General features: G+C 33.8%; 1 protein-coding gene across 1 annotated transcript in view; it reads left to right on the top strand.

Moving 5' to 3' along the window:
- Positions 1 to 12,721, top strand: part of TTN (titin) — a 239,148-nt gene that overhangs the window by 106,988 nt on the left and 119,439 nt on the right. The window contains 20 exon segments of the mRNA XM_068195998.1: positions 160 to 240; positions 407 to 496; positions 717 to 800; positions 1,730 to 1,834; positions 2,045 to 2,128; positions 2,458 to 2,535; positions 2,754 to 2,837; positions 3,069 to 3,152; positions 3,381 to 3,713; positions 4,345 to 4,419; positions 5,334 to 5,417; positions 5,880 to 5,960; positions 6,589 to 6,672; positions 7,362 to 7,445; positions 7,645 to 7,722; positions 8,630 to 8,710; positions 9,218 to 9,298; positions 9,497 to 9,607; positions 10,969 to 11,049; positions 12,437 to 12,520. Of these exon segments, the coding sequence (XP_068052099.1) occupies positions 160 to 240; positions 407 to 496; positions 717 to 800; positions 1,730 to 1,834; positions 2,045 to 2,128; positions 2,458 to 2,535; positions 2,754 to 2,837; positions 3,069 to 3,152; positions 3,381 to 3,713; positions 4,345 to 4,419; positions 5,334 to 5,417; positions 5,880 to 5,960; positions 6,589 to 6,672; positions 7,362 to 7,445; positions 7,645 to 7,722; positions 8,630 to 8,710; positions 9,218 to 9,298; positions 9,497 to 9,607; positions 10,969 to 11,049; positions 12,437 to 12,520 (1,947 nt within the window).

Here is a 12,721-nt window from a genome sequence, read left to right as displayed (position 1 = left end):
ACATCTGTGCATAAATCTGTAGATAAAATCAATGCTTTCATCACATGACTAAATTTTTCCCTATTTGTGTAGCTATCTTAATATCAGATATACAGTTATCTTTTTACTAGGTTTTATATTACATTGAAAATTAATTCCCCCCAAAAAATGTCTTTAAAGTGCCTGAAGTGCCCAAGAAGGTTCCAGAAAAGGCAGTACCTGTCCCTGTACATAAAAAGCCAGAACCTCCACCAACCAAAGGTATCGCTTCCTATAGCTGAACATGTGGATAATGCTTGTTCTTGGTTTTGTGCATTTGCTGTTAGAATTTAACTGCAGTTTTGTAGCAGTGTGTGACAAATGTACTTGCTTTAGCTTCTGTGTAAGTTGTGTCTAAGTTTTCTACAATTAAAAACTATCTTTAAAGTGCCAGAAATACCAAGACGTCCCAGTGAAGAGGTACCTATTTTTGTTCCTGAAGAAGAAGAGGAAAAGGTTCCAGGGATGCCAGCAAGAGGTACAGCACTGATTCTTGAAGATTATGAGAGCTTTGTTCAATTCTTTAATAGATCTTCATCTCCAGTGATTGTTTTAAGCTTGGTATAAACCTCAATTAACCTTCTGAGAGGAGTTTTCTTCTTCTTCTTTCTGGTCTTTGTGACTTTGTTCTGTAGTTTCAGTAGTTTTGATGCTCTAAAAGCAATTAACAATTTCTTATCAAAACAATATCTTTGAAGTGCCAGAGGTGCGCAAGAGAGCTGTCCCAGAAGAAAAAGTACCTGTTGCAGTTCCTAAAGCAAAGAAAATTCCACCTGCTAAAGGTATATCACATTGAGATGTCTGCAGATAACTCCCCTCCCTCTAACTTTCATATTTCAGTGGAACTTAATTTTAACATTCAATTTATATTTATGTGAATTCAGGTCCTTGGTTATAGCACCCTGCTGCTTCCCTGCAGTGAGCAGTGCTAGGGCTCAGACAGGGCTTGTCTATTCTGTTGTTGACTGCAGCCAGCTGAGAATCATGTCTTGAATGATCTGCTTTTTTCCACTTGATTACTGTGAATTAAATAATTCCTTGTGATATTATCATCCAGAAATAATTTTTAAAGTAATTTAAATTTTCTTTAAACAAAATAGATGAAATTAAATTTTATGGCCCTTTACCTGGAAATTCTTCAATTTGGGGAGATCACTCTTATATGTATCTTGAGAATAAGCTGGATTCTCAAGGGTTTTAGCTAAACTTATGCAAAAATAACATCAATTTACAACTGATCATACTAATAACCAGATCCTATACCCTAAATGTGAAATCCGAAGTGGAGGTAGGCTATTGCAAAGGCCACTGTTGGATGCCAAGCAGATTCTACCTCAGCAGCTGAGTAATTTAGAAAAAAAAAAAAAAAAAAAGGAAAAAAAAAGAAAAAGCAAACACTGAAAGGTTTTTATGTAAAAAACCTTAACGTTAATAATCTTCTTTAACTCTGGTTTGTAGCATATCTTGCTCATATTTTCTGTTTGCAATGACACTGTGGAATTAAAAATTGGGCAAAAGTGCTAGTTCTCTTATAATCCTTGTAACCCAATTGCACATCACTGTTTTCAGGGAGTAAAAAACACCCAGTAGTTTCCCCTATTTTTTTTTCTATTTCTTTTGTTATTTTAAAATTGGTGTCTTTGTGTTTTATGTTATGGATTTTTCTTTGTGATGTTGGGAAAGTAAAGTTCTTAAAACTATATCTTCAAAGTGCCTGAGGTTGCAAAGAAAGTTGTGTCTGAAGAAAAGGTTCCCATTTTTGTTCCTGAGGAAGAAGAAGAGGAATTTATTCCAGAGGAAATTGTACCAAAAAAAGGTACATGATCTTTTCTTGCAAGTCACTCATGACATCTCTTGTGTTCATTAAAATTCATCTCTGTTTCTTGTTCTAAGTTTTATGTAACTCTTGTATATGTTTTGAGGAAGTTTGTGGTCTTGTTCTATGTTTTTATCTTGTTTCTATGTTCATGCTTCTACTGTTTCAAAAGCAATTTTAACACGTGTTTGCAAAATAATATCTTTAAAGAGCCAGATATTCCTAAGAAACCTGTCCCAAAGGAAAAAACACCTGTACCTCCACCTGAGAAAATGGAACTTCCTCCAGCAAAAGGTGCCTAAGTTAACAATGTGTTGTTATTCTCATTCCGTGTCTCTGTTTAGTTTGTGTGTTATTTATGTTAGCTTTTTGTCCCTGCTGCATTTCTGTATTGATATCTCAGAGTGCCTGTCAAATTCCTAGTACAAAACAAGCTCTGAAACTATTTGAGTTGCTCAAGAAGTCTGCCCATGGGTGTAAAGTGTCTTTTGTTTAAATTTCTGTTTCATCTTTTAAAAATATATACTGCAGATCAGTTCTTATTATGTCTCTTTGTACATGTATTCTGTTCTCTTTCTCATACTACTGGTGGATGACATTCTTAAAATAAAATGTCTTTAAAGTGCCTGAGATGCCTAAGAAACCCATTCCTGAAGTGAAAGAACCTGTTCCTAAAAAGGTGCCAGCTCCATCAGCCAAAGGTACTGCAGATTGTAAATGCTGTTATGGTTAACTGATAAAATTCTTGATCCAAGTTGAGTTTAGCAAGGGACACTTTAGTGTTTCTGTCCTATATTATATTTGTCACTATACCATTTGTTTGTTTGTATGTTTCTGCTTTGTTGGTCATAAACTTCTGGCTTTGTGTCCATTTAAAATTTGTGCAAAAGTACACTGAAGTTAGGTTTTATCTTTAAAGTACCCAAGATGCCTAAGAAGGCTGCTCCTGAAGAGAAGGAGCTGGTTGCTCCTGCTGAAAAAGTGGAGGTTCCAGCTGCCAAAGGTATATATACTCCTTATAATTAATATTTATGCTAGGAATACCCTTGATTTTCTTCTTTCTAACTTTTGTCTCTGTTGTACAAGATCTTTGTTTGAATTTATGTTAAAACTCTTCATTTTCAATGTTTGTGCTGTTGAACCATAAAGCTCCATTTCTTGTGCTTTTCTACTTACACTGCTCTAAGGTGATTTGTTGGTTTTAAATTCCTAAACAAAATCTGTATCTTTTAAGTCACGGAGGTGCGTAAAAGAGCTGTGGCAGAAGAGAAAGTGCAAGCTGTTGTGCCCAAACCCAAAGAACTCACACCAACCAAAGGTACAGATATATTTCCTCTTATTTTTCCCCAAGATTTTTTTCCTCCTCATTCTAAAATCTTTTATAATAGATGTATTTTTTTCAGAAGCATAGTTTTATAATTTAATGTAACTTATGCTTGAGGTTGTCATGCACATTCTCTGTTCTTTGTCAATTATCTTGGCTTAACTGTAAAAAAAAAAAAAATTAAATAATTGTCAGGTAATAACAATAATACTGTTTCTAAAGTGCCCGAAGTACCCAAGAAACTTGTACGGAAAGAAAAAGTCCCTGCTCCTGCACCTGTGGTGGAGAAGTATGAGTATGCCTATGAAGAATATGAGAAGTATGAGACATACGAAAGCATTGAAGAGTTTGAGAAGATTCAGGAAGCTGAAGAAATTGAGGCGTACGAGGAACCTGAAGAACCTGAGGGATATAAGGAAATTCTGGAACAGGAGTATGAGGCGGAGGCTGAGGAGAAAGATGTCTATGAAAAGTATGAGTTTAAGGAGAAGGAAGAGATCTATGAGAAATATGAGGCGGTATATGAGGAGGCTTATGAGACCAAACCAGCTATAGGTAAATCAAGTAATGACTTCTTTGTTCTTATAGTGTGTTGAGTTTTCAGTTGCTGCTTCAGCCTCCTATGGGTGTTTACTTATATTTTGCCTTGTTTGTAGTCTTATGTGTTTGTAGTCGTATGTTACTGGTAATGATAAATCCATTCAAAGTTTGTATCTATCCTATTCCTTCCTAAGGAATTCCCTTCCCTGTAAAACGGGAGGGTTCCCTATCTGACTGCCCAAGAGTGAACTAGCAGATATATAACACAAGCAGAGAAAATGGTAATCTTCTGATGTAATTCAGCTTCAACCTGAATTACTTTTTATGGATTAATAATTGTTTTGTCCAGTTCAGCTCCTTTGAGTTACAAAGATATTATGACTCATGTAGAACCTTCTTTCCCATCATTTAAATTTATGATCATAGGATCCCTCACACCAAACAGAAAGTGCATCTACAATGTACCAAATAGATGTACATTGATATTTCTTATTTCATTACTCAAGAATTCTGAGATGACTGCTCCCTTTTTTTCTGCATGAATTATGAGATGATTCCTCTACAAATGAGTGATTGCTCTGCTTGCTGTCTTTATATTTGTTTCTTCATAAATAACTTATAATCCATAATGAAATATTTTTTAAAGTGCCTGAGTTGCCCAAAAGACCTCTGCCGGAAGAAAAAGTACCTGCTCTTAAAAGAGAAGCTCCACCAGCTAAAGGTACATCATCCATCAGATAAATTTGAAAACACAGCCTTCTGCATGAATCTCCGAATCCCCAAATCCAGTACTTTACCTATTCTAATTTGACTGCTAAATTCTTAGCTTTCTTTCACAGTACTGTTAAAGACAGGTTACTAAAAAAAAAATTATTTAACAAAACAAAAATAAAACTAATTACTTCCTGGAGACAAAGGGAATGAAGTTAGTACCTTAATTTAATTTTTGCCATCACAATGTAAGTGATCTCTTAAAGCTAATGGTTAAAACTCTAGTTTCCTGCAGAATCCTAAAAACCTAGAACTTTTTTTTAACCTAGCGATGTGCTGGAGTATGTGCTATCTTAATAGCACACACTTAATAGGTATTCTCTATATCACAAAGCATAAGTGTCATGAAAAGCAATTGTTAGCGAGTGCTAGAGAAGTTACTGCACTACTCCAGAGTTCTGTAATTTTCTGTTCAGAGCGCTCAAATTTGCCAGGAATTCATTGTGTGCTTTTATAGTTATTTCTTATATGAATTGTCAGAATGAAATCAGTGGGAAAAGGTGGATCAGTTTGCTTTTACAGAAAAGCTTGGAGTTAGTTGATAGGAAATTGCAACCTTACCACACTCCCAGCTCCCATTAATTAGAGCTGATAGTGCATGAAACCTAATTGTTAAGGCTTATCCCTATTTATCCAACAGCAGTGTTTTTCTTTCACTTAATACGAAACTCTAGCTGCGTTAATCCAACCAAAATAGTCCAGATAGGTGGCCTCTTCTATAACATGTATTTATGTACTTGAGAAATATTTTTGTGTTTTGCTAAGTTTTCTGACTCTTTGCATTGTTTGCTTTTTGTTTTACTATATTCTTACATAATACTCATACTGCAATCGTTCTTAAAACAACTACTAATGTCTTTAAAGTGCCAGCAGTGCCGAAGAAACCTGTTCCAAAAGAGAAAGTACCACCTGCTATTCCTAAAAAGGAAACGCCTCCGCCAGCTAAAGGTATACTCCCTCTTCATTGTCCTTGTGAAACATGAACTCTAATTTCAGTCTTTTGTCCTCATTATTTGTTGAGAAACATGTGCATGTTTTATGTCCCCATGGTGGGTTTTTTTCATGTTTGTCAGTGAGTCTTTTAATGTTTGTCAGTGAGTCTTTTTGCCTGTTGGTTTCAAGTTATTTGTTGAAAACATATGAGTCACTTTAAAAATGTGTGTCCTGTCATTAACTTGCACAGAAAAAAAAGGTCAGAAAGAAATATCTTTATTTCTTCTGGAATCTTTCAATAATGTATTTTTTAATATGTTATTCTTCTGTCTAATCTTCAAAATTAACAAAAATGTTCTTTCAGGAAGGATTTAAGTCTTTGATGTTTCAAGAATCTTCCTTGCTAGACTTACTCTTCTTCTTTGTAACTTCTTGCAAGTAGCTTTGAAAGCCCTAAAAGTAAATTATATCTTGAAGGGCCAGATGATTTCAAAAGACCTGTCCCTGAAGAAAAGAAACCTACATGTACACCTGAAATAGAAGTTCCACCAGTGAAAGGTAAAGGAGCCTATGATATGAGATTTTATGGAAAGGAAATATTTGTACCATTTTCCCCAGCTAACATCATTAAAAATTGTCATGGTCTTTACACCACTGCAAGAGTACCCAGTCTCTCTAAGTGGAGATTGAAATCTCAGTGATAAATCTCAAGCTCTGGGGCAAATATTTCAGATATGTGCTCGACAGTAAATTATGAATGAAAACATGCTGAGGAGGTTTTCCTATTTACAACACCAATATGTAAAACTTCAGTGCTTTTCTATTTATAATATAGTTGTGAATTTAGTTTAAACTGGGGTTATGATATTGGTGAAGAAGTAATAGGGCAAGAGCCAGTAAGTTAAAGCTATTGAAGCTGTTACACCAACCAGAAGAAGAGCATGACAATGCAGTAAAGAAAGCAAATTTGCATTATGTTTCAGCTTTCTCTTTGAGAGCTGAAACCATAAATTTCTTCACATAGTTCATTGTTCCAGGAGGGCAGTTCTAGATCTGTACCATATTTAATTCTTGAGAAGTTTTCAAGACCTCAAAACAACTTAGTTTTCTGGGTTTATTTCTGTTTGGGATATAAAAAGTTGAAAATTCCTTCGAAGTTACTAAAATAAAGCTAATGTCTTTGAAGTTCCTGAGTTTCATAAGAGAGCTGTCCTTGAAGAGAAAGTACCCACCATTATCCCTAGAGAAGAGGAGCCTCCTTTTTATGAAGGTACATCAATGACTCATCAAATAGTAAATTGAAGAGAATATATCAAGTCATGCTCTACATTATTCTGTAAAATATAAGCTGTTTAAAATTAATTTTTAAAACTATTTAGAAGAAGCTTATATCCATATCTTTTAGACCATCTATGTCCACAAATTTAGATATAATTCAGCATTTTAAAAACTTCAAATTTAAAACCTTACACTACATGTACAAACAGAATTTGGTGTTTTAAAAATGCTATATTTTTTCCCTCTAATAATGTGAAAAAGATACATAAATAAGGGAGGAACTAAATTTCTGATTCAGGAAGCACTTGAGTCACACTGAAGCAAAGAAATGAATTTAAGTAGACAGTGGTTTAAGAGGCATCCTGAGCAACACCTAATTTTTGAGATGCGATGGAGATAGTCAACTCCAAATGAAGACATACAAAATTCAGTTACAAATTCTATCTAATACACAGAACTAAAAAACTAGAAAATAAAATTAAATGCTTCTGTAAATATATTTTTCATTAATTGGGAATGGTCACTTCTAGCAGTAGTAAGTCAATGATCAGGCTGAAAGATATTTAATTATGTTCAAACAGCTCTTTGTCCATATGCATTTCTGTATGCTTTTATTTTGTCTTTCTACTCCTGTCTCGTAACTAATATTAAAATATGCAAAATAAACTAATATCTTTAAAGAAACTGAAGGTTATGGAGAAGTTCCAACAGAAGAAAAGATACCTTTTATTGCTCCTAGTGAACCAGAAGCTCCAGCAGCTAAAGGTAAACCAACTGTTCAAGTAATCTGTAACGCAACACATTCCTACAAATTATTCATCTTCATCATTCCATCTGTGTGCTAATCTGTTATTTAATGTTTTCATTCTAATGTTTCCTTAGATGCTATGTGTCTGTCATTGCTTCTTTGGTATTCACACTTTGTGTATTATAATGTTCTTAAAGAAATGTAATATCTTTGAAATATCTGCAGTGACAAAGAAAACTGTCCCACTTAAGAAAATACCTGTTGCTGTACCTACAGAAGCTCCTCCAGCTAAAGGTACATTACTTTCAAATTAACCCTCTCTAACCTCTTATGAAAGTGACATACCAAGTGAAAAACCCAGCTTCCTTGTTTTCATTAAACAACACAACCAGATGCTAGAGACACTTTACAGTTGGGTTTTTTTTTTAATTTTTTTTTAATAAGCAGTTGCTTAAACAGATTGATACATTCTTCATCAACAATTTAAAATTTAGGAAGGCTAAATTAGACACAGAAATTTAGTAGGCAGGAGATTCAGGGATTAGTCTTATTTTTTTTGACTTCATGTCTCACGTTCTATTTCTCAAAATACTTTCTCTGACAGTATATTGGAAAAAAATCTAAAAGGTTGTAAGAGAAGCTTATTTACAAAAGGACTCTTTGTAGTCATATCAAGGGCTTAAAGAAAGACAAGATTAAGGTACAACTTTAAATCAGGACAAAATAGAAAGCCACAAAAATTTTAATAGAAACATAATTTTGCTACACGATTCCAGAATTGAAGAGCTCTATACATGATAGAAGCCTAAAAATTAGCTAATTGAACTGGATTTTTGCCTTGCTTTTATGAGTAATTTTTCAATTTCAAAAAATAAAACCCTTTTTAGTGCCAAAAGTCCTTAAACACACACATACACATGCACACGAAAACATCCCACCAACAAACAAACAAAACCAGGAAAACCAAACAAAAATCCAAACATAAAAACCCTACTATCTTTTCAGAGAAAAGCATATTCAGAACCATAAATATTAGGAGTTAGAAAAGTAACAGACTCCAGAAGGTGAAGTTGTTAAATTTTATTCACATCTCAATACCACGTATTTTTCCTATTGTTCTAGTAGATTTAATTTTTTTTTTTACAAAACTGTAATACTTATTTCATGATGCAAATTTCTAAAATAAACCAATATTTTTAAGTTCCTGAAGTACGAAAGAAAGCTGTCCACAAAGAAAAAATACCTCCTGCTGTACCTAAAGAAGAATCTTCACATTTTACAGGTATAAAAAATGTTAATTATTATTTGAAGGATAAAAAATATGATTTCATATAGAAATTATTTTGGGAGTATTCTGTTTATCATGAACTAGAGTTTACTTAACAGCTTTGGTTACTTGCAAGAGTAAAAAGTAATTAAAAATTATCACCTGTAGTTGTTCTTAAAATAAAATGCTACTTGATATCAGTCCAAAGAGGAAAAAAATAAAGAAAAAGTGACAGAACCTAGATAGACAAAGCCTATCTCTGCACTCAAGGTAGTAGCTCAGTTTAGGACACATCACACATCTTTCTTCTGACAAACTGCAGAGGGCAGGGCAGGGCAGATGTGAGGGGTTTTTCATCCCTTATTTGAAAGCATCCTAATTTTGCACATGGATATGAAATAAACCGGTATGTCTTCAGAGGAGCTGGAATATTTGATTATATTTTTTATTTATCTAACATGTTGTCTTGTTTTCTGAAGATATTCTAAGTTATTTTAAATGTTTAAACTAATATCTTTCAAGTACATGAAGTTTATGAGGAGATTCATGTAGAAGAAGAAATTTCTACTGTTCATAGGAAAGAGGCGGCTCCACCATCTAGAGGTATATGACTTCTTCATCACCTCTTCCTACAATTTGCTAAGTCTTGAACTCCAGGAAAATTAAATTATTCATGTTTGTGTTTTAGTTCTTGTTCAGCATAATTCATATTTGTATTCATTCTTTCAGTACCTTACTTATATGAAAAATTTGAGATTTTTCATTACTTTCTCTGATTAAATTGAACTAATATCTTTAAAGTGCCTGCAGCCATTAGGAAAGCTGTCCCAGAAGAAAAAGTACCTATTGCTATGCCTAAAAAACCAGAACCTACTCCTGTGCCTAAAAGACCAGAGTCTCCACCATCAAAAGGTACTTTGAGAGCTTGGTAGAACTGAGGTCTTCCACTGATAAACATCCTCATGTTTTTACTGTTTCTTACACAGTTTCTGATTTAATAATTCATGGTCCACATGTCAGATTTGTGGTGTTTATGTTTTATATGTCCCATTTTCTGTTTCCTTAGTTGTGTTTAAGTCATAACATCAAAATCAGTAAATAGCTTTCAAGTTTCTGAATGGCTAGAAAAGCTATTCCTGAAGAAAAACTCCTCCTAAAAAGCCAGAAGCTGCCAAAGGTATAGGTCAGCATATCCTTTAATTCTTTTTCTACAAGTTTCTTTTATCCCTTGTAGTGTTGCTGCCAAAGCATTAAAAATTAGTTGAGTTGATCTAGTTGATTCCACCCAAGAATAACCCAGAAGTTATATCAAAAGCCAGTAAAAGCGACTAGAAATAAGGAGAGCTCCAGCCATGTTAACACACAGTGAGATTTACAGAATGTTTTCACTCTATGAGTACAGCCTCAGAAATTTGATCATACACTAGGAAGAAGTACATCCTATCTCTCTGTTTCACATTGCTCATGTTAAACTTAGGGGTCAATTGATTTCATTTTGAATGGAAATAGAATTTGCACAGAACCCAGCTGTTACAATTCGTTCAGATGTTTTAAAAGTCTGCCTGAACTAGCAGTTTGAGTGGCATTAAAAACTGTCAAGCAGCACAGCCTATCCCGCCCTTGTCATTATCACATAGTACTGCCAAGCATCAGTGAAAAACTGTTATGTGTGACATTCAAAAGGCATTTCATTGCAACTTTTGCCATGACTTCTTTAGATTGTTTTCATCCTATGGGGAGCATAGCAAATCTAGAACTGTTTGACAACAAATCCCAAGCAAAGTCACTTCCAACTTATTCTTTGCCAGAGGGGTAGAACCATGAAGACTTCTCAGAAGTTGTAACTGTTGTCAAAGCATCCTCACCCATCTACTTGTCACATCCTTGTATATCTATGTGTTTTGTCTTTTGTCTCTGTAGTGAATGTTTAATTTTTGTAATTTTAAAAACTACACTAATATCTTTAAAGTGTAAAAGGTACCTAAGAAATCAATAAATATTGTTATACCTAAAAAAACCAAGGGTAACACTACCTAGAGCTTGTATGTCAATAATAGTGTCTTTTGGAGGAGGAGATTTTTCTCTTGAGCATTAGAGTCTATAAAAATCATTTATCAAAATCCTATTAGTATAGAATAGTATACAACACTTTTTGCATGACATCTCTCTTTATATCTTTCCTTCTGATATGCTTCTTGTGTTCCTCTTTCTTCTTTACAATGTACATATTTTAAATACTTTAATTTTAAAAATGAATGCTGTTTTCTTTAAAGTGCCAGAGATGCCCAAGAAAATTCCAGAAGAGAAAGTGCCCACTGCTGTTCCTAAAAAACCAGAACCACCACCAGCCAAAGGTATGTTGCACCACAGAAAATTAAATCTGGAAGAGGAAAAACGCCTCTGTCTTGATTGTGCAGATTAGTTATCTTATTGCTTGTTTGTGTTTTCCTGTTACTTTTACTTTCTGTGCCCATATAGTTCAATATATGTTACTGTGTTTAAAATTCTTCTCTTTTGAATCACAGTTGTAATCTGTACCAGTGTGTTAGAAATATTGATGTAGCTGAGCAGAAATGGGATTGACACTTGAGAACAAAAGCAGAAATCTTAAAAGAAGAGGAGAAAAGAGGGCCTCTGTGATGTGAAATAGTCCTGACTGACAATGAAAAACTAGCCCCAAAAGAGATCATAGAATGAGTGATAGAGATGTCTAATATAGAAGAAAACTTGTGTCTAGAGGCAAAAAAAAAAATATATCAAGAAGTCATCACACATAGAAGAATGTGACATACATGGAATGCAAAATAGACAATGTCAGTCTCAGTCAAATAGAGACTGGGGAGATGTTTGAATAAAATGGAAAAATAATCTTATGTAGAAGAAGAAACTCCAGAAGACTCTGAGGTGTTTCCTGAGGCTTTACGGGGACATAACCTTAAGACAAACAAGAATAAACAAATCAAATCAGAGGTTTTATTGGCAATTTCTACTGAAAAGTTTTGAACATAACTGTAAAACCCTGTATAATTGAAAATAATCTGTTTCCTAAAGGGCCTCCAGAACCCAAAGAAGTAGATGTAGAACAACAAAAAAAAAACGTTTCTGTGCCTAAAACCTCACAAGTTATACCAGCTAAAGATACCTGACATTATGACAAAAGTACAGAATCAAAAAAAAATTCTTTTCTTGTTTTAACAATATAGAAGACAGTATTCAAGACCTCTGTTAGCATTTTCTTCTGTTGTCAAAAGATGCAAATGTTTTGAGAAAAAAAAATAGATCTTTGTAGTTGGTGTTTTCAGTAAGAGTGATCTGCTGTTATGCTTTAGTGTTTATGAAATTCTGACAGAATAAAGTTATTGCTATTTTTTGAGAGTCTGAAGTACCAAAGGAACTAGTTCCAGAAGAGGTTTAAGTTAAAGAATCAAAGAAACCAGATCATCCAATGACTAAAATTGTATGCAAGGAAAGAAAACCCCTAAATTTTCCTTGGTACCATTTTAACATCATGGTATTTTACTTCTACTATTAATGTCTTATAAAATATTTTTGTTGTTTCAATTGTAGTTTTTGCATCTGTAACTCAGTGAGGCAGCAGAGAGAGTTTTTTTTCTAGGGAAAGGAGAAAATACATATTCACATCCAAAACCACCTATGCTTTTAAAGTCCCTGAGATTTACTTTTTCTTAATGTCTGAACACTGAAGACATATATAAATAAAATTAACTGCTTTTTTTAAAGTGCCTGAGGTGCCCAAGAAAGTGATTTCAGAAGAAAAAATACACATTGAAGTTCCTAAAAAACCAGAACCTCCACCAGCCAAAGGTATATGTTCAATAGTAATAAGACTGCACACGAATATTTATTTCTCTAAATATTATCTTTCTTATGTTTGTGTTAGTAGCTTTTTTGTATATGTTATGTAATATAAGTGTTACAGACTGTGTGGTCTTCTTCCTTTGTGAATTCTCCCAGTAACAGTGGCTACTAATAGTGTGCATAAAGTACGGAAAAAAAAAAACAACA

The sequence above is a fragment of the Anomalospiza imberbis genome, chromosome 7 (genome assembly GCF_031753505.1).
Source record: "Anomalospiza imberbis isolate Cuckoo-Finch-1a 21T00152 chromosome 7, ASM3175350v1, whole genome shotgun sequence".
NCBI classification, from domain to species: domain Eukaryota; kingdom Metazoa; phylum Chordata; class Aves; order Passeriformes; family Viduidae; genus Anomalospiza; species Anomalospiza imberbis.
The sequence above is the reverse complement of the archived record's forward strand: the minus strand, read 5'-3'. Positions and strand labels throughout refer to the sequence as shown.